The sequence below is a fragment of the Poecilia reticulata genome, linkage group LG4 (genome assembly GCF_000633615.1).
Source record: "Poecilia reticulata strain Guanapo linkage group LG4, Guppy_female_1.0+MT, whole genome shotgun sequence".
Taxonomy (NCBI): Eukaryota; Metazoa; Chordata; class Actinopteri; order Cyprinodontiformes; family Poeciliidae; genus Poecilia; species Poecilia reticulata.
The window spans coordinates 16815577-16836280 of record NC_024334.1 but is presented as its reverse complement, the minus strand read 5'-3'; the positions used below and the strand labels follow the sequence as shown (position 1 = coordinate 16836280).

Genomic DNA, 20704 nt, shown 5'->3' with positions numbered 1-20704 from the left:
TTTTTTAATGCATCCCAGAGTGGCTTTGAATCACAGAAAAAATATTGCATTGATACATAAATCCTTTTTTTTAGCTTACACTGTGGCATAATTCAGATACAAGTGCATCTTCAAATGAAGCTCAAAACACTATGTTTGGGTTTTAATTCTCTGTAAGCCATAATCTTCAAAATTACATAAAATAAATGTGCAATAAATCTAAATAATGAGTTCAGCTTTCTAAATGACAAAAAGAATATGTTATCGTTTTGTACTTGAAACGATAACATTGCAGCACAATCTGACTCTTTGTATTCTAAAGTAGCAGTGTTAGGGATATATATTGTTTCTAGTTGAACGTTCAATTTCAGTGCCCGCTTAAAGCATATTTAATAAATTAGCATTGTTTTTTGATTGGTCTGATGTAACATTCTAATCTTAAATATCATGTTTCCCTCAGAAGAAAAACAACAGTGTGTGTTGAACTAATAAATATACATATATGAAATGAGTTTCACTTGGTGAGCTGAGTAATTAAAGTAAACCTAACACACTGACATGAACAGAATCTCTGGGTTTATAGCTCTCCACGCACAGCTGAGCTTCGCCGCGGTGACGCAGAAAACGCAGTATCTGACGACACTGCCTTATTAATTTCCATGGAGACGAACGAACAGCTCCGCGATAAATCCGGGGGACAAAGTCTAAGCCGAGCCGCTTCGCTCGCCAAGTCCAGTAAGTGTTTCCAGTGGCCGGTTATGGGCGTCGTAAAACTGGGTGGACTCCCGGGAACAGAAACTTACATAGATGATGCCCTCTTTGTGGCGGACCAGCAGGTTCCTGAGCAGCCCGGCCTCGTTCAGGTCGCCCAGCATTATCATGTCGTCCACACCTTTCACCGAGCTGGGGTGCATGGGGCGGATGCTGCCCTGGGTCTTCTTGTTGATTTTGTGCTCCTGCATTAAATCGGCCATTAATTAACTCAGAGAGGGATTAAATGCGGGTTTGACGGTTGGAAGTGAAGCGAACATTTTACAGGTGTGGTACCTTTCCTTCATCGTCGATGAGCTGAAGCTGCCCGGTGTCGGTAACTGTAACCTCGGCCCCGATAGGGACTCCACTGCCGGAGTCCACCCAAACGGAATCCCCCTGGTTGGAAAACGCCAAGAGTTACAGTCGACGTTTCATGATGCGTTTAAGGTTTATACAAATGTGCAGGAATAAGTGAAATTCAACAGTCGTACCTTACTTAAATGCAGCATGGTAGCAATTTAGTAAGTCTGAAAATAAAAATAAATACTTTGTTAAGCAGAAACGCTGACGAACCAATGCAGGCTCAAGCAGAACAGTTCGAGCCTGTTCGAAACAATAAGCAATGAAGTCATTTAAAAAAAAAATCCAAGAAGTATTATAAATTCGTTCTCAACACTATCAGTATTATGGCCATTGGAAATATATAAATAAAAAGTACATTTCCACCAAAAAAAAAAAAACACCCTCAAGTTTTGACGTCAGAAACTTTCGAGAGAAAAACCTTTGAAATGCACGAGTTTGAAAAATCGACAATTTGCGAGAACACAAAAAAAATCGACTTTTCAAACTCACAAACGTCCATATTTTTTGCCTAGAAAATTTTTGACTTCTCAAAATGCCAGTTTTTTGGCGTTAATATACTCTTTTATTCCTATCTACAGTGGAATACGCCGTAACCGTTTCATAAGTTTCATCTTACATAATCCTGAACGAACACATTTTAGAATAAGACACCAGTAAAACGTCACATCAAGTTCAAAGTGGTATTTTTCTAATGAGAGATTTTCCAACACCAACTATGAGCTCTTACCTGAGAACAGGTGTCCCTGTGGTCCCAGGCCTTCCTCGCACCTGAGGGATCTTTTCCTTGAATGGCTACAAAGCAGGAACTTTCCCCCCTGCATCGTCTCATTTTATGACTCTTTGACTTTGCTCCTACAATAGAGCCACCCGGCATCGCCAGCAGCTACAAAATGGGCGTCTGCTTTGTTTTTAATTATTATTATTATTATCAAAAAGGAATAATGTCTTTGTTTCAAAAATCGACAACTGAAGAGAATTCATGTTTGGTGAAAAGAAACAAAAACAAAGCTAAAAGAAATGTGAAGTGTGGCATTACAGTGTGTGGCACAATAAAGATAAGGGAGCTATTTTAATGGCTGTACAATAAATGTGCTCCGACTTCCCTGTTGAACAAAAAGCTCCACAAGATGGAGTTATAGAAAGTGCTAGAAGGAAGAAGGCAGTCCGTCCCCTTAATGCCTGGTCCATTATCACAGTTGTTGATAAATGTGTTATGATTAAAAAAAGTTTTATAAATGAAAAGGTTAATGACACTGAAGAGATAACTAGCTTGTTCCGTAATAACACTGCTAATTTAATTGGCTTCCTTCAGGCGTGGCCCGCTGATCCTGGTCCCGCTTTGCCCGGCCGGAAGGTGATTTGTTTAATAACATGGCAAAGCAAGGTTGACTCGGGTAAACCACCTGCTGAGAGCAATTACAGCCACGAGATTCAATAATTAAGCAGGGTACACTATATGAAGATGCTTCGAGTAGTCTTGTTTTTGTCTTCTAATAAACAGCTAGAATAAAGAATGGATTTTTTTTTTTAAAAAACTGATAATCTGTACCGGACAAAATTCCTTTGGGTCGCAAGAAGCCTCAAAAGTCGGAGGTTTTCTGGAGTTTAAGTTTTTAAGGTTTTTGTTTTAAAGGGACAAAATGGCGTCAGTTTGAATAACTTCCCGTGATGAATTCTACCGTGGATGTTGAGGCTGAAGCAAACTGGAAAAGATTTCGGAACCGTTTATACTCACATTTTTGTGCACCTTCACCTTAAATGCAATCGGGGTGAACTTACTCTGAACACTAGCGGAACAAGTCGGCGTGGGGCCGGGGGGCGGGGCCTATGACCGGGCCCCTCACGTGCATCGCCTGCGCTGCTGGAAACTGTTGAGGGGGTGGGGGGTACAGGTTGGGACAGTAACTTGCATACACCTTTCTGAACAGGCGAGGGCGCACTTTCTCCGTCTAAAATCAGATATTAGAGCGTCTTGAAACCATTCCTCTCCTCCCTGGCACCTCCAGACCCGGGCCCCCTTCAGGCCCTTGCCGGGGGCAGCCGCCCCCCCAGACCCCCCATAGCTCCGCGCCTGACTTCATGTTCAAAAACGAGCCCCAAAAAGCGCAACCCACGATTCATTATATTTGCAAGCAACTTTGGAAACAAAACAAGCACAAAACCGCTTATAATAATATAACTTGGCGACAGAAAAACAAAATAGTTCCTGTTTTTCCAACAACGAAATGCTTTTGCTGATATTGTCGCATATAAACGGCGGTCGCTCCGAAAGATGCGCAGAGCAAATAACATTAAATTACTAAAGAACAGTAACGCAAAGTGATTTCGTTAAGTAACTGTAATCTCCCACTTTAATGGTGTATCACAAAAACACACAAAATGAAACTTCTACAGGTATGACGATTTATATTTAAAAAAGTATGAATGTACATTCAAAGACTCTGCTTTTAATGTATATTCTAACTAAACTTTTTGTCTTGCAGGCTGACGTTTGTAAGAACGAACCAGTTAGACCAGATAGTAGAGGATAGAATAGGTTATCCTTTCTGTCTTTTACCTCTCTCTCCRTCTAYCCCTCTATCTTTTYAGATMTAGGTTTTAGCATAGACTGAAGATGAGGGTTCGTTCACAAGTGTTGCCACACGAAACGAAAAAGAAAGGTATAAGTGCMGAGGCCATTTTATAAAGACTTTGTCTTTAAAGCCCCATACCTTACGCCTTCCCGCAGGAATGGTGCCTGCCGTGGGCAGCCGCCCCCCAGCCCCACCTATAGCTCCGCGCCTCACTCTGAATACGACGCTCTAAGAGTTTAAAAATGTTTTTTTATATAACTGGTAGAATTGCATAAAAAAATTCTACCAATTTTTTGTTTGTTTGAGCCATGACTTGGCTCAAACACGCAGTGTATCCTTCCAGAAGCTTCCCGCCATAGTTAGCAAAGAGGTAGGCTGTTCCACCAACATACGTCCTATGATACATATGTTGGTCTCAGGGTCGCAACTACATATTATTCAGGTGGATGCGAAAGCATACATTATATATATATATATATATATATATATATACACACCTACATATACATGAAACTCCACTGTACATTGCACATGTTGTTAAAAGTATTTTTTTAGCCAGCCAGACATCCTTAACTACAAATAACCAAGCATTTACTAAAGGAGTGGTTTTTGCATTAATAAAAAGGAATTGATTTGTTAATTTGGATTTTTTTAATATGCATTTAAAATTTTCTATTTAAAAGGCCTGAGTGGTTAAATAAAACAGAATGTGCTCATTTTATTAATCCAATTAATAATCAGAATAATTGATTATTAAACAAAGTTTGTTGCAGGCCTAGATTATGTTCTCATACTTGCAGATTTCTCCCTTTTTCTTAAAAATAAAAATGTTTGTCCATAACAACAATTATGGGCAAACATTTCAACTTAGTTTCATCAGACCAAAAAAGTCTTCACAAATTAAGGTCTTCCTCCCCAAGAGCATCATCAAACTTTTGTTGCTTTTGAAGTGATGACTTCTTCCTCTCTTAGTATCACGTCAGTCTATGTCAGTGCAGGACTACTTTAACTGTGAATGCCAGCATCTTTACATTTGTTTTGGGTGTGGAGTTGAAGCCCATATTTCACACTAAGATGTGCATGGTGCGACATTTGGACATTCCTAAGGCGTTCCTTGTACCTGTAGTCAAAATGGCCGTCCATGGATGGAGCCGCCTACATGAAGTCCACTGTCCTCTTCCTGTTGGCTTTGCTTCCCCAAGATGTCACAAAAGGAGTCCGCGTTCTTGAAGTAAGCCCCCATTTAACTAAAACATTTTTAAATTATTGATCCAAACATACAAAGAAAAACATGAATTGCTTCGACAGGTGAAAAATACTACCTAAAGTGAGTTGAATTGATTCCACAGAAGCGTAGCTTTAAGTATCTTTACTATAATTACACAGACAAAAACAATGTACAATGACTAGATATTTTCAAGCCCGCTTCATTCTGCAACTCTGCAACGGTTGCACTCTGCAGCAATGAAGCGGCGTAACACACACGCACAACACAAACTGTTTCATCAAGTACAAAAACTTGAAAAGAACCAAGTCAATGAAAAACCAATAGCACATTTACAGTGATTTACATGAAGTCAGTCTGCCGTTGTGAGAGCACAAGGCAAGTTAGTCTCTCTTCTTCTGTTTCAAACACTGCACCGTCTCAAACCAAATCAACGTCACTTCTAAACAGTGGGACATCTATTCATCTTGAAGTGGATTAAAGATGGCAGTTCGACGTTTTTAGAATTCTCACTTTCAAAACTAAGGACATTCTTTATGAGGATTTTTTTTTTTAAACCATAAAAAATTATTTTAAACATGCCACATTAAGGTTTTTAACCCACACAAGTATTGTCATTTTGATTTGTAGATTACAACTAAACACGGGGCTGATATAAAAAAAAAAAAAAAGGGTAAATGTGTAACCATCGAATGAAATATATGTATATATAGATGTATATATATAAAAAAAATATTAGCCATAAAAAAAAAAAATGTAGTGATTTGAAATGCGGGACAGCTTACACATTTCTACATCCAATTCTTCTACACTAACAAAATGAAGGCACAAACTGAGCACAGCCAAGATTAGTCTGAATAAACTGTTGACTAAAAGTAAAATCTGAGGAGATGGACTCAAAATTCTCTGCATCTGCATGCCAATTATCACAGATGCACAGGAAGCCATCTTTGAACTGTCCTAATGGAAGAGGCAGAAACTAATAATAAAACAAGCCTCGAGAGTCTTTAAAGTAAATCCGTCGTGGGCTTTGTTTTGTTTGTCCCCACTAACATCTCAGATTGCTTCATACTCAGTATGTTCACTGTGTCTTTAAGAGAACGCTGTCCGGGTCAGCTTCTCCGATCGCCGAAGCCTCCCCGGTTGGCTTCTCTCTCCGTCTCTCCAACCACAGGCAGTTAAGGAAGGGCGCGTGCGATTGTATGCAGCAAATCATAGCACCAGAATTCAGAACGGCTCCTTTGCCCCGCCCCCTTTACTCCTTGGAAACAGGGCGGCAGTCGTCGAGGGACGAGCGACTCACCCTCAACCTCACGCCCGTTCTTTGCGCTTCAGTTTGGACGACTTCTTGACGGTGCCGTTCTTGTTGAGCAGCTTCAGAACTTTCTCCTTGTGATCAAGAACCTTCATCATGGTGTCTCTGGCTTCGGTCACTTGGTCCATCACCAGCTTACAGCGCTGCATGTTGCCCTGGGGATGCAAAAATTTGATTTACGGTTTACATAAAGTGATTTGCTTTGGCAGCGGCTGATTAAACATTTGATTAGCTTTCAACTATTTCTGAAACATGAAACAAAAACCAACCAATAAAACCTTAAAGAGAAACCATCTTATCCCTCATCACATTACTGTAATGTGTGTAAAAAAAATTTAAATGCTGTTGCATAATGTTAAAACTTGTAAATCAAAAATGCTACCTAAGAAACTAATTATTCTATTCTGATGCTTTGTCTGCGCCGATGAAAATCCATTCACCTCGACATGCCAAATACTCAGAATGGCTCTGAACAAGCAGAATTTTTATGATTAATTCATCTAATAATTATGCCACTAGGGGGCACTTCCTTTATAAACTGTGTTGAACTTTTACATTTGTGGAGGGACTGGATTAAAATGTTTAATTCAGTAAACTGCAGGATCTATAATTTTAATAAAAAATTAATATCTAAAATAAGCATAATTTTCAATTCAAAAACCAATTTTGCTGATAAATTATTGAACAGGCATATTAATTTGTTTTTAATCTATCTAGTTTATTCAAGCACTGCATTGGTGCAAAGTGCTTTTACACCCAGTCAGTTTTCAAGTGTTTCATTCATAGAACATATTTGGAAAAAAAGAACCCATCTTTAGAATTGTTGACACTGAGATTAGCATTAGCGTCTGTGCTGCTGAAACATGCTTAGTATTGAATGCCATTTTAGGCTTGGATAGCTTCACTGATATGCTGAATCCTTTTAGCACAACTTGCATACAACAATAGTCTTTTCCAGTGTCCAATCAGTTCATTTTGTGAAGCAAAACTTAACCCCCAGTGGGGCTAGACAAGTGGTTTTGTCGTTCATTACAACAACAACAAAGAAAACCCCCACGGGGCTCTGTGATGATACAGCAAAAGTAAAAAAAAAAGCTAATTTGTACATTCTTCAACCCAAAACAAACACTAAAATAAGAGGTGTGGCAGGATTTTATGTTCCACAAAATCAGTTTCTCATGGTGTAATTCAGGGAGCTAGATAAACAGCGGTAGTTAGAGAGGCTTTACTTCCTAGCAGGATCTACATGTCTGAACAAGTCTGAGTGAAACATCCAACTGTGACTGGAAACAGAGTCCTAAATGTGACAGCTTGATTAAAAAAGGATTTTAAAATGTGTTGTGCTCTTGAAAGTCAAAAACAATTCCAAATACACTAACTGTTTAATTTGGCAGCTGATCGTCAATCAATCTCGACAACTAACAAACCCGACAAGAAATACCCCTAAGCATAAAATGCTTCTGCTGACATGTTCTGTTCTTGCTCAATATGACCATAAGCAGAAGTTTAAATGAGAATATCTCCCAAGTTGTCTGTAGTACCTGAATGAGCTCGTTGATTCGGTGCAGGTCATCATCAGATCCTGCTCTCTTCTTTGGAATAAGGCCCTCTTGGAGGGTGGAGAGACGGCTGTACACATCATGCTCCAAACTCGACTACAGACACAAACAGAGAAACAAAAATCTAACTTAAAGACCTTTTAGTTGGTTCCCTAATTATGAGTTTTGCACAATTCTAAGTAGTAGTAATAATAAAAGACTTTTGAGGACTTCCGGGAAGGCAATGGAGAAGACGGACGCATAATTTTGCTGCTCCGCCAGACCCACAATAAATAGCCTGCAAAGTAATGAAAAGTGATAAATGACTACCAAACTAAAAGGAAAGGGCTCAAGAGGGCGGAGTTCCAGTCAAAATACAGAGAAGAAAGATATGAAGGCTGGTAGAAAAGCAAACATTTAGAGGTTTGAGTATTTCAAAATATGACAGAAATGCTACAAATTTGTGTTGGAGGAACTGTAATCAGATTGGGGATCACACTCATCTTTTGGGACTGCCCAGTACTGATTCCATTCTGCCAGGGGGTTCAGACAGAAACTCTATAAATATTTAAGTTCACGTTACCACTGAATCCACTGCACTATATATTGGGTTTGACCCCAGGAGAAAATATAGGGAAAAGGGAAGTCCAGTTACTACAGATTCTTCTACTGGTTGCAAGGAAAATGATAACTCTGTCCTGGCTCAAACCTTTACCTCCCACACTTCAGCAATGGCAAGAAAGATTGAAGAATGTGTATGTAATGGAAAGGATAACGGCAAAACTTCATGTAAAAATTGAAATTTTTCTGAGCGTATAGACTCCAGCTATTTCCCACTTTGGATGGCCACACAGATAAAGATGCTATGGGTTATAAAAAGCTGTCGGTCCCCTTTGTATGTCTCTCTCTTTTGATGGAAGACATTGGATATGTGCACCTCCCTTTCATGTGAGCCCATGAGGACCCTTTTTAAGAAATGTCAATTGCTGAAATGGATTTAAATGTTTGCTGAGCCTTTTTTTTCTTCTCTTTTTTCTGTTGTAGTATGCATTTGAATGTATATACATATGCATATATGTTGGATTAACAATATTCTTAAATAAAGAATGTAAAAAAAAAAAAGAAAGACTTTTAAAATGGTACACAAACTGTTTCCTATAACTAACATTTGGTAAAAACTATTTTATTGTTTGCATGAAATGACTAGTTTTTTTCTTTCCCCTAATTTTCTAACTCTGAAATTAAAGTTGATGAAGATGCACTTTATGAACAACTTGCTGAACAAACGTTAACAAGTGGCGGTCACTCACCAGCTGCCTGAGCTGTGCAGCACACAGGTGAATCTTCCAGCCTTGTGCCCTGCATGCCACTCCTCTCTGATTGGCCATATCCTGCAAGCTGCACTTCTTCTCTTCTGAAAGGGGAAAAAATACTGACAGTCTAAACTGGTTTCATTAAAATACATTTGAGCAGCTCAATCAGTTTTACATTTTAGTTCCTACTTAAAATGATCACGAAAATTACGTATTACAAAAAAAAAAAAAAAAAAAGAAATTTGCAATGTATTTTGTAAACACATTCGTATTGTGTTATTTTAATAAATATGATTTCGATATTATAACTAAGCAGCTCAAGAATTCTTGGATTGGGCAGACCGTCAGAAGAGGACTCACCTTTGACCCTGATGTCGCTGTACCTCTGAAAGTGGTGGTAGGCAGCCTTCCAGGGGTTACGGTAGTGCCGCAGCAGTGTGATGGGAGGACGAGGCCTGACCGGCACATATCGAACTCCTTCTTCATCTGCAAGAGAAAATTACTTTTTAAAATCTCTAATCGATCAAACACAAAACAATTAATAGAAAAAAAATAATCTTTTTTTTAAAAAAAAAAATCTAATTAATCAATAGAATAACCGATTACTTAAACCAGTGTTTCTCAACCTTTTTCGGGCCAGCGCCCCCCTAGCCCTTATCCAGGTCCCTCACCGCCCCCCACCAAAAAATTTGTAGGCTACTTTGCACTGACTATTATTTTATTATTAATGTTACTATCATTATTGTAGATGTTTTGAATCGGCACACCGATTATGTTTTTCCGTACACTTCAGCGCGCCTTACGCTCCTTCACCTCGCGCACATAACGAGGTAAATGTAGCGAGTTTTGCCCTAAACGTATCGGCGTCTGGAGGAGGGGGGTTGGGGTGGGGGCGAGCGTATGTTTCTACGCTTCTTGGTGGGGTTGTGCCGATTTATGTTTTCGCATCTACCTGAATAATGTGTAGTTGCACCCCTGCCCATGGCACTTCAACAATATTATTTTACCTTTTATCTGGAAATAGTGTCTGTTTATTTTTGCCATACAGTCCTCTGTATTAATTATTGCTCAAAAGGTCTTGCCATACCAGTTTATTCCTCCGTATTTACTTTAGTTTCTTAGTTTATTCTTGCATTTTGTTTTTCATTCATTTCCATTTAGTTTCATTTGATTAGTATTATCCTCTCTCGGTTTATTGCTATGTTCACTTTAGTTTCTTTCCTGTTGCTAGATTTATTTTATTGTTTATTGATTATCGATAATATTCATTCATCACCTGCTGCGCCGCTTAATCGTCATGTTTTTCACATCATGTGTTGATTTTTCACGGTTCAGCATCGGATTCTCTGTTTTTATGCCATAATTCGTTTGTCGCTACGTTTTGCCTGCTTCTCACGTTTCAGAATTTTGCGCAATGTACGCGGCTTTTTTTTTTTTTTTTTAACTCCCTAAGATGCAGGGCGGTCGGGAAACATATCTTTGGTGAAAAGGCAGACTGACATAAAACTTTTAAAACAACGGAAACAATTACGGCACTTGGATTATTGAAATTTTAAAGTGCTGTGTTGTTCCATCACACCCGTTTCACGTCGGACCACTTACAGCACCGGTGTTAACGCTATAAAATGAACGCTCTCTATCGTGGTATCACTCATGGAGGGATTTCTTTATTTAAATGGGTTAATTTTTCAGAGGGATACAAAGTGAAGGTATTGTGATTTTGGTAATTAAGAGCGATTTTCTGTTGTTCTTCCATGGTAGCAGGCAGCTTTCAAACGGAAATAAAACACTTTTTAATATAAATTGCTGCTTTGACATGATCACAGAACTGCCAAAACGTATGTAGCCTACATAAATACCAAAGTGAATCACAGCAGCGTCATCAGCCGGTGTAACGCTGAACTGATGCGGAACGGAGCTGCGCCATGAAGCTACAAACACTGAATAGAAGAAGAGCTGCCATCGATACCGTTGCAGCCAAGCATGATTTAATGTTACACAATACAKTTTTWCCAAGTTGCTCAAAGTCTAAACTGGTATTGTTGTGGATTTAAGGTGTAAAGTTTACCTTCGATCAAACGCCCCCCAAAGGCATCCCAGCGCCCCCCTTTTGTAAAAATGTCCGCTAGCGCCCCCTGCCGGCCTCTGAACGCCCCCTGGGGGGCGGTACCGCCCACGTTGAGAACCGCTAACTTAAACAATGTTTAGTTGCAGCCTTATGTTCAGAGTGTTTTTATCAGTGGCTGTTAAAGCGTACCAACGTATTCCCGGGGAGGGGACTCCCGCCTCTCCGCCCTGCCGCTGATGGGCCTCCCGGGGGCCTTCTCTTCATCTGTGCTGTTGGTTTCCACCATCTCACTCTCCTCTGTGGAGATGACGTGCTGCTGTTTGCGGGGTTTCTTCCTGGGTGAGGCCCCGGGGACCAGCTCGGCTGCAGCCGGAGGGTTCAGCGTGTTGGCCTGGGTGGAGCCGGCCGGGGCTGAGGACAAATTCACATTGGGATCTACAGGGATGCGACATGTTTACGTGTGAATCCACGTTTCTGACACACTCTCTGATAACTGGAGGAAGAAGACGTTTCCTACCGGGCTGCGAGGTGTCCATTGGTTCCACCTCCTGCTTGATCTTGACGTCTGGGCAGGTGGAGCTGGCGGCGCAGGCCGCCGTGCTACTGGCAGCGGGCTGAGTGGGGGAGGCCACGGTGTTGGCCATCGACGCCGGAACAGGGGGGGTCACGGCCATGGCCGCTGGCAAGGAGAGAACGGTGGAGGGCTGGGAAGGAGGAACGGGCCCCGGGGTCGCCAGCATGGTGGGCATGGCCTGGGTCAGGTGCTGGGGGTTGGAGGCCTGCTGCTCCCCTCCTTGGGTAGGCAGAGCTTCGACTGCAGCCATGACTGGAGGGGCCACGGCCATGTGGACCTCTGCTTTGGGTTTGACTCTAACGACAGAAGAGAAGAGTCAACTGATAGGAATCATTTCAGAACAACAATGAGGCGACCGACACAAACAAGCAACAAGCTCACCCCGCGGGCCGGGGAGATCCTGCTCCTCTCACGCCGCCATCAATTCTACCACTGTTGGATTCACTGGGCTGGGTGGGGATCAGGGTCTTACGAACACATCTGGAAAACAAAAACAGGAAAAACAAAGTTAAAAAAAAAGGAAAAAAAAACTCCTGCTAGGAACTGCGATCTGATGCGAGCCCTCACCCTTCGGTCGCAGGTTTCTTTCGCAGGATGCTGGGTCGAGGGGATGAAACCAGGGTGGGAGCTCCTCCCACTCCTGCTCCCTGGGCGTGGGCCTGCACCATGGTAGCTACAGGCTGGGTGGCGCCAAACGTGGTGCTGATGGGACTCGCTACAAAACCGTCAGCCAGAACAACACCTGAAATCAATAAATACAGATAAATATAGACACACAGTGTTGTAGAGGTATAGACATTTTGAGACAGATTAGTATATTCAGAGGTAGCGGCACATACAGAGACATAAATGATATATAGATACTAGAGATGTGCCGATCAGGTTCTTTCCTGCCAATACCGATACCGATCACCCATGACGGCCGATAACCGATACCCATCACATTATTATTTTTTATCAAACACTACCGGTTACATTATGTGGAAAAGGAACCATGAATTCACCTTAATTTAGACAAAAACTTGGTTTTAATAACTTTTTCCAAGAAGAAAACTAAACAAAACAGGCATTCTGCAAATTGTACTGCTATCGGTAATACTATCTTTAACAGACTGATAACATATGAAGGCTCCGAAGAGGCTAAATAATGCAAAGAGCCAAAATAAAACCTCTCAACATTGCCAAAAAATTAAAGTATAAAACTTAACAGTCAAAGGCAAATACAGGATCCATTACAATAAACAATCCAGAGTTACTGAATGAAAACTTCCTGATAGCATGGCGGCTAGCTGATTACTGCTAGTTCTGAGTGGCTGTTTCTGACTGAGCGGAGTAATTATGCAGAGCAGGGAGATCGATCGATTATTTTTTTAGAGATTATCCGTCTCATGTTAGGACAGCGAAAGTTTTAATACGTATGTAAAATGTATTTTTTTTAGGTTAGATGCTGCAGCTTTAAACAGTGGTTCAGTGAGAGAGTCACTACCAGGTGGAGCAGAAGCGGCGCTCCGTCTGTCAAATATTACTACCTGTAGTAATATTTGTAGCGTAGCTACTGCTGTAGCGTAACAGCGGTTCAACAGCGAGAGCAGAACCAGCGTCTTGCATCGCAGCTCGAACACTTAAATAATTTTGCGGGTTATTTGTTTAGCTTTCTGACCATCATGCTAATCCGGGTGAGTGTTTGTAGCTGTGCGYTGCTTTACCYGTTATCTGATCCTCCATATGTCTTTTTTACTGCAGTGAGCCTCGATGTAGCCAAACTCTGTCAAGTATGGCATTGTTTTTATGTCATATTAGCGTCATTGAGTTGATGCATTTTGACCTGCTTCAATTTTCCGCCGCAACACACAAACTTCCCCATTCACTCAGTGCATCATAGTTCCACATCGCTTAGGATTTGTTGCTGCGCGTTTGCGCAGTGTGAAGGAAAGAGGAGACCAGCTGCGCAGGCAGGCTGTGAAATGAGATGGCAACAAGAGCCAATGATCGCCAATCACCGATCATGCACTTTTTCACAAAAATCGGCCGATTATGATCGGTGACCGATTGATCGGCACACCTCTAAGAGGTACACAAATATACATTGAAATTCTATTCTACATCTAAGGCTTTATCTGTCTCTGTACATCTATATCACTATATCCGTCTATAATATCTATATTGAGTTGAATAGATAGATGTATAGACAGACGAAGACAGATAAATATAGAGAAATAGATGTAGAGAGAGATATAGAGATAGAGTTATAGAATGAGATTTTAATACCATCATGGGGATTTTCATGCGTCACAGCAGCAAAGAACTAAATTGCTATAAACAACACTTATTGAAAAACAAGCTAGAAAACAACTAGAAGCTATACACCATGAAATCAGTGACACATGCATCTCCAATAAGCCCTGGTTCTGTTAAAAACTAACCACTACAATTCCAAATCAGGCAGACTCAGGTGAGCAGCTACCTGGCTTGGCTTCAGTCTGCGGCTGCTGTTGCTGCTGAGGCTGTTGCTGCTGCTGTGTGACAATTGGTGCAGGCTGAACCCCCTGCGTAGCGATTGACGCAGACGTATGTAGACCCTGAACACCGATCTGCGCGGGCTGGATGCCCTGCGCGGTAATCGGTGCGGGCTGGATGCCCTGGGTGCTGATCTGTGCTGACGGGAGGCCGATGCGATCCACCGTCATCAGCTGCATGTGGTTGAGGTGAACAGTGGTGGCCACGCCCACTCCGGCCTGAGCAGGCAGAGCCGAACTTGGAGCTTGAGGGGTGACTTTAGGAAGGAAAGGAAAAATGTGTTGCTTCATATTTTTACAAAGAAGAAATTCAACACATTATAAAGATGAATTGTTCTATTTTTGTCACATTGAAACAACCAACTTCAAAGAATTTTAAGTCATTTAAATTAGCCTTCTACCAGGACGCAGAACACAACTAAAATACACACCGTATTACACACTCAGACTTGGTTAAAGTTTGGACATAAAAAAAAAAGCTAGAACTTCAGTACCCAATTGTACAAACTGCAGAGCAGAGAGTGGTTCTACAAACTATCAGATAAGGGTGAGGTGTACAGGCAACTTTACACATGGTAATTGGTAAAAAAGTAAAACTTACTTTTAATTTCACTTAATTTTTCACTACTTATTAGTCTATCACAAAAAATAAGTAAATAAAATGCACTGAAGTTGGTGATTGGGATGTGCATCTTTAAATAAGAACAGAAAACCCAGCCGTGTAAAAGTAAAACAACACGGCTTGGCTGGACTCACCTGGATACTGGCGGATGGTGGACACAGGGCTGCTGATGGGTGTGTATGTGTGTGTCAGAGGGTATGATGAAGAGTACGCTGGAAGGAAATACTGGAGCTGTACTGGAACAGAAGGTCTGTAGACAAGGAGAAAAAAAAACATCTTCAAAAGTCAAGATGATTTGTTACACTCAGTATCCTGAACTATTCTACTGCTAAACTTTCACAGAATGCTTTGTAGTTAAGAAGTGTTTAGTATTAAAAGTGCTCAAGTCTCATGTAACCAAGGTGCCTTAACCTTTACACATGTCAAATCAAGACTAGATTTTTTAAATTATGACATTAACATATAAAAACAACAACAAAAAACTTTACCATCCACTTAAGAGCTAAAACATAACTCAAACCAAACATTTTCCTTCTCACCTGTTGTCACTTCTGGTTTCCATGGTGACGGGGTTGGGAGAGGACCTGTGGCCTGGGATGGGGATGAGGTTAGCCCTCTCTCCCGGGTACTCAGCCTGGACGCGGGATGAAGAGTGGGCGATAGGCTGTGGGACCACTTTAGCTGTTAAAGGCACAGGACGGTTACTGCAGGGCACCACGCCGACCAATCAGGACCGAGAAATTATATTCAAAACGAAAGTCGACAAACAAAAAAAGCCCAAAACAACAAAACACAGAACAGACTTACCGACGGGGATAGTGGACGTCGTCGCTGCTGTAGCGTGACAGGAGTGGGACGGCATCGTCACGGTGACGATAGTGCTACTGGTCATTTGGGTGTGAGGTACAGAACCTAAGCGTTCGGGAAACAGAAACTATTTTAGTGTGCTGCTAATAATTAAAGTTCCAACAAAGTTTACCTTCTGTGAGCCTCTGAGAAAGGCTCAACATCAGTACCTATCGTGGTCGTCGATGGCACAGTGTTAGTGGCGACTATCGGTGCCACAGTCGCTGCGGCGACAGGAGTCACAGTGCTGAAGATGGGCTTCTGGTTGAAACAGGACACATAGATTTCCTGTATAGTCATTTGCGTCATCAACACTACTTTCACCACGTGAACATGGAAGAGCACCAACCTGTGCCATGGTGTGCGGCGTCTGGGCCTTCTGGGCTCCCATGGCGGGGTGCGACGGCAGAGTGATCCGTGTGGCCGAGTCCCGTGATGTCTGAGGCCTCTGGATGCCGACGGTGGCGGGAGGGGGGTGGATGGTCAACGCCGGACGCCTGCGATGGGAAAATGCTCACATCACCATGTTCCTCACTGCAGCAGCTTATGAAGACTATCTGTTGTAAGATTATAATGTCTGCATGCAAGTGTTGATTAAAACTGATGGAAAGCAACAAATATAGATTATATCTAGAGGTCATAATGGAGGGAAGAACGACGAGTGCAGCTCTCAATCGGCCTGCCAATTTCCTTCATTTTGGGATGTCAGCTGATATTTAGGAAATCAATCAAAGTCTGAAAATCACCCACTGTCCCCTTTTGCTTTGTTGCAGGAGAGGGCCAAGAAAAGATTTTAAAACAAGGCAAAATTAAAGGCTAAAGAAATTGTTGTCCAAACTACTAATTTAGGAAAGAAAAGAAGAAAGAAAGAAAAGCTATGACATTTTCATGTGATCATTTACACACAGCTTCTTTTTCTTTTTAAAGCAGCTGAACATAAAACAAGAACATTTTATCTATATTTAAAATACAATAATTTCTGCAAGACATACCCATGGGTCACTTCAGAGTGAGTGACTGTGGGACTGATCACTGGAGACTGAGTCCTGGCAGCGGAGATGGGTGCCACCACAGTTGGGAGAACAGCTGTGGATGTTGTTACAGCGGGGCGAGACTGCACAGCACAGCATAGCAGAGAAGGAAAGTGGAACACAGAGCAGCTCGTTATCGGACCGTTTTGTTTCTGTCCTTCTCCGTCTAAGCTGTTGAACTCACCTGGATGGTCTGATGGATGATGTGCTGCACCGTGGGCTGACCAGGGCTAGCACTGGCTCCGGTGGCGGGCCGCAGGACCGTTTTGGAGCTGGACATGACAGCTGCTGCTGCCGCCCCTGCAGGGAGCACAACACATTTTAATAGAGGGATGACTAGATATCTTTATTGCTTCTTTTTCCACACCTAAATGTTCCAAATATTTTTAAATAAATCAGACAGAAATAGCAAATGTATTTAAGAAATCCATAGGGAGAACAACAGCCAACCGTCTTAAGGACACAATAAGAACCGTACCTCGAGGTAAATGGGATGGGTAGGACTGAGGAGGGACAGTGGGGGTCCTGATGATGTGAATGTTGGCTGGCATTAGGTGGTGCAGGTTGCTGGAGTGACCCTAAAGCAACATGGGAGCAGAACAGACAAATAATCAGCCAGGAAACGTCAACATCCGTAAGAGGCCAATGTACAGAGCCTGTGCACACCTGCTGACCACTGATGGTTGCCACGGGGATGGATGGGGTGGTGGGCATGGTGCTCTCTATGGTGACAGTGATGTGACTTGGCACCTTAGGTATGTGAGCCTGGTTGGTAGCGGGAGCCGGGGCGATCAGACGACTCGGAATGGGCGGTTTATGGACCGCCTGAAGGAAACCAGAGAGTTGGTCAATTTAACAAACCTGGGAGTGTTTCTGAAAAGCAGGACAGATCTGATTTGTTAACATTAAATGCATGTTTCCTGTACAATAGTTGAAGAGTTTGTTTTATGCCTAAAGCTAAAAGTGGCCTTCTCGGTTTGTGTTGGAGACATGGAAACTGTTTTAGTTATGAGTAAGACTGTTTTCCTAAAACACGGCACAAAAGTATTCATACTTTAGAAACTTTCACAGATATAAATACAAGTAACTTGACAGATTGCAGCAACTAATGGATTTTATTTAGGGATGCATCGATTCCTTAATTTTAGGTGATTGGCCGATACATGTGAAACTGATAAAGCCACCTCTGTAAAGTTCTGAAAATCAGCCACTGTTCCCTTTTGCTGTCATAAGAGAGCGCCGACTGACGGACCAGGTCACGTCTGCAACTTTTTAAACCCCCTCCGGTGACTTTTTACAGCATTTAAAAAAAAAAGAAAAAGCAACCACTAACCAATCCAGACACTTTTCCCCATGTTACTGGAGAGCATTGCTGTAAACTTTTCATTTATATTTGAGAGCACAATCTCATGTGCTGCTAAAACAAGTTTGTAGTATTTCACAGGTATTATGTAAAAAAAAATTGGGATATTGAAGGTGTATTGTGATCGTATAAAAAAAAAAAAATCATAAATAAAAATGTATTAGCCAAATCATAATCGGCAGATCTGGTTTTTAAATGTTGGTGATTGGCCAGAAAATTGCAATCGGTGCACCTAGTTTTATTGGGATTTTATGTGGTAGAGCAACATAAACAAGTGTGTATTTGTTGACGTAATAGAAAAAGGTTCTATTATTTAATTAAAGAAGAAAAACACAAGCTGTGTGGCCTACACTTGTATTCAGCTCTCTTTGTAAAGTCATATCAATAGAACTCAGTGCAACCAATTAGCTTTGAAGTGACCCAATAAATATATAGACCAGTGTGTAATTTAATCCACACAATTTAATATCTGGACATCATCCTAAGAATACCACCCACAGAAAAATAAAGCAGTGGCAGCATCATACTGTAGGAAGGCTCTTCAACAACAACTGAAAGGCAGCTGTAGTTGCTGCATTTAGAAATTATAGAAAAAGTGGGGCTTCTACACAAACACATTCAAATCAGGTGCAACTTTGCGTTGGTCTTTGAGATAAAATCGGAATACAAGAGTGACATTTGTTTAAAACTGGGACAAATAAAAGATGGTTACCTTCATTTGGCTGTCGGTGAGAACTGAAGGTTGGCCCTGTGGGAGGTGGACAGTGGGTGCAGGTAAGGTGACAGGCGTCCCAGGCTGGATGGAGACGGTCTGGGGTGCAGCTTGCGGCTGCCCATGCATCTGAACCTGCGGGTAAGGCCGGACCACCATAGTCTCCTGCTTGTCGTCTCTGAAAGCTAAGGTTGCCCCCCCTCCAGTAGAGGGAGGGTGGTCCTGCTGACCATGATCGCCCTCACGACTGCTGTCCCCCTCTCCGACAGCTCCTGTAAAAAACAGGATTCAGCACTTTAGCGGATTTCCTGAACTTAAGCTAAGCTCACTGCGATGATGATCATGCGTTACCTGGAGGGTTGGATGGCTGGTTGATAGGCACCAGGTTTGCAGGAGCAGGGATCTGAGCGGCACCGCCGCTAACCGCAGGCAGCCCGTGTCGGGGGAATTGTTGAGAGCTCATCCGACCTTCTTCTGACCTAAAAAAAAAAAAGAAAAAGAAAGGGGAAAAAACAAGTTTAGAACCACGCATTGTTTAACAAAAGTCAAATTGAAAGTAAAAATGCAATATTAAAACATGTAAGTAGCCAATTACAAGTAAAAACCCTAGAGTTTAACTGAGCGGGACAGAGAGCAGACTAATGTAAACGTTCAGGACACAATCAGTAGCAGCTGGTGAAGCCGAGGAGATAACAGCAACTCGGTAACGTTAAGTGTTAGAAGCACAGTAATGCTTTCAAAAACATGAAAAACAGGCAGCTTCTCGTCTCCTTGTTTGGTATTAAATGGTAAATATCATATGACAACACTCGTCGGTAATCATACAAGTGCTACCCAATAGTAAGTTGTTTTGATGACACATACGTAGTCTGCAGGTTCTGCATGCACAAAAACACCTAAAGGCGATCTATCTTAAGCTAAATAATCGTCTCTGTGGTCAATAGTCTTGGTTCCGTAGCCTTAAAAGTAAAACGCTACCTTGTTAGCTAGCTGCTTTTGCTAGCAGCAAGCTAACGTTCCAGACGACAACTAGAAGCCGCCTGCTTTTCAGTCTAAAGTATTAACTTCCCAGAGCCTAAAGGCGCGAATTCTACGAGCTAACCAAGCGACAATGTTTCTGAATGTGTGCGGACATTACCGTAACCGCTAAAGAACTAGGCAATGGTCGTTTTGAGGATTACAATTTTTCCATTCGTCTTTTCTTTTTTTCCCCCTAACATGTAAGCCGGAAGAACGCATAGGAACAACTTAGCTCTTTCCGCCAATCAGAGAGGGCGCTTCGACTTAATGGGCCAATCAGAACTTCAGAATTACTATACCTTAGCAAAAGCCGTTGGCTAGCTGCGAGCAAAAAATGTTACGCTCAAACAGAGCGGTCACGTGGTTTGTGGAAACTGCACCTTCTATTTATTATTCAAAAGATGACGTTTACATAAACTCGGTAAATTATTGGTTAAACACTAAAGAATTGCTTTATCAAAGTTTAAAAAATTCTAGAAAAAAAAGGGAAAAAATGTACTGTCAGTGGCTTAATGTCATTATAGACCACTGAATAGTAACGTAAAATTAAATTAAGCTAATAAAAAAATGCTAACTAATTACCCTTAGTTGCTTAATTTCCTGGAACTTCAGTTCTTATAATGGTGGCTAAGCTGTTTTTCTCAAAGAAAACATATTTTATGGATTCTGACACTGCTCTTCCAATCTAAATCATACCAATATGGTCAGAGCATGTGCAGATGTCACATGCCTCATAAAGTCATATTTTATCCAATCCCTGTGCGCTTGCCTGAGCCAGTAGCCAATGGGAAGCACAAACTCATGAATATTGATGAACACTGCTATCTAACCCGCCAAAAGAGAATCTTGGGGCTTGGTACAGTAGTAAGGGCAATAACACAGCCTACCATTAG

At 41.7% G+C, this 20704-nt stretch overlaps 2 protein-coding genes across 4 annotated transcripts in view; both read right to left on the bottom strand.

The window, feature by feature from the left end:
• The window catches only part of myo7ba (myosin VIIBa), a 30225-nt gene extending 27389 nt beyond the window's left edge, over positions 1 to 2836 (bottom strand). The window contains exons 1-4 of the mRNA XM_008407680.2: positions 1823 to 2836; positions 1224 to 1259; positions 1027 to 1128; positions 783 to 935 (exon numbers count right to left, since the gene is read on the bottom strand). Of these exons, the coding sequence (XP_008405902.1) occupies positions 783 to 935; positions 1027 to 1128; positions 1224 to 1241 (273 nt within the window). The 5' untranslated portion in view covers positions 1242 to 1259; positions 1823 to 2836. The remainder of the gene's footprint in view (positions 1 to 782; positions 936 to 1026; positions 1129 to 1223; positions 1260 to 1822) is intronic.
• A 2186-nt stretch (positions 2837 to 5022) lies between these two features.
• On the bottom strand, positions 5023 to 20193 carry sap130a (Sin3A-associated protein a). Of its 3 annotated transcripts, none has more exons than XM_008407685.2 (21): positions 20111 to 20193; positions 19143 to 19270; positions 18792 to 19063; positions 17383 to 17541; positions 17195 to 17294; positions 16901 to 17016; positions 16678 to 16799; positions 16035 to 16182; positions 15856 to 15946; positions 15647 to 15751; positions 15379 to 15520; positions 14974 to 15089; positions 14166 to 14474; positions 12269 to 12443; positions 12083 to 12181; positions 11645 to 11997; positions 11317 to 11562; positions 9420 to 9545; positions 9057 to 9160; positions 7750 to 7863; positions 5023 to 6363 (listed from the first exon to the last, which is right to left on the bottom strand). In XM_008407685.2, the coding sequence occupies exons 2-21, from the start codon at positions 19252 to 19254 to the stop codon at positions 6205 to 6207; spliced, it is 3168 nt and encodes a 1055-aa protein (XP_008405907.1). In that variant the 5' UTR covers positions 19255 to 19270; positions 20111 to 20193; the 3' UTR covers positions 5023 to 6204. The 3 variants fall into 3 exon arrangements, with proteins under 3 accessions (XP_008405907.1, XP_008405905.1, XP_017160051.1); XM_008407683.2 differs by lacking the exon at positions 20111 to 20193 and adding an exon at positions 19930 to 20038; XM_017304562.1 differs by lacking the exon at positions 20111 to 20193 and adding an exon at positions 19930 to 20038 and having other exon boundaries at positions 11317 to 11538.
• Positions 20194 to 20704: the final 511 nt, after the last annotated feature.

Excerpts from the sequence above, each read along its gene's own strand:
- sap130a (XM_008407685.2), bottom strand. The coding sequence starts at position 19,254 with ATGAGCTCTCAACAATTCCCCCGACACGGGCTGCCTGCGGTTAGCGGC. Across the intron at positions 17,295-17,382 it reads CAACCATCAGTGGTCAGCAG|GGTCACTCCAGCAACCTGCA; the intron begins GTGTGCACAGGC and ends ATGTTGCTTTAG. Across the intron at positions 15,752-15,855 it reads GCCATCGACGACCACGATAG|GTTCTGTACCTCACACCCAA; the intron begins GTACTGATGTTG and ends CCGAACGCTTAG.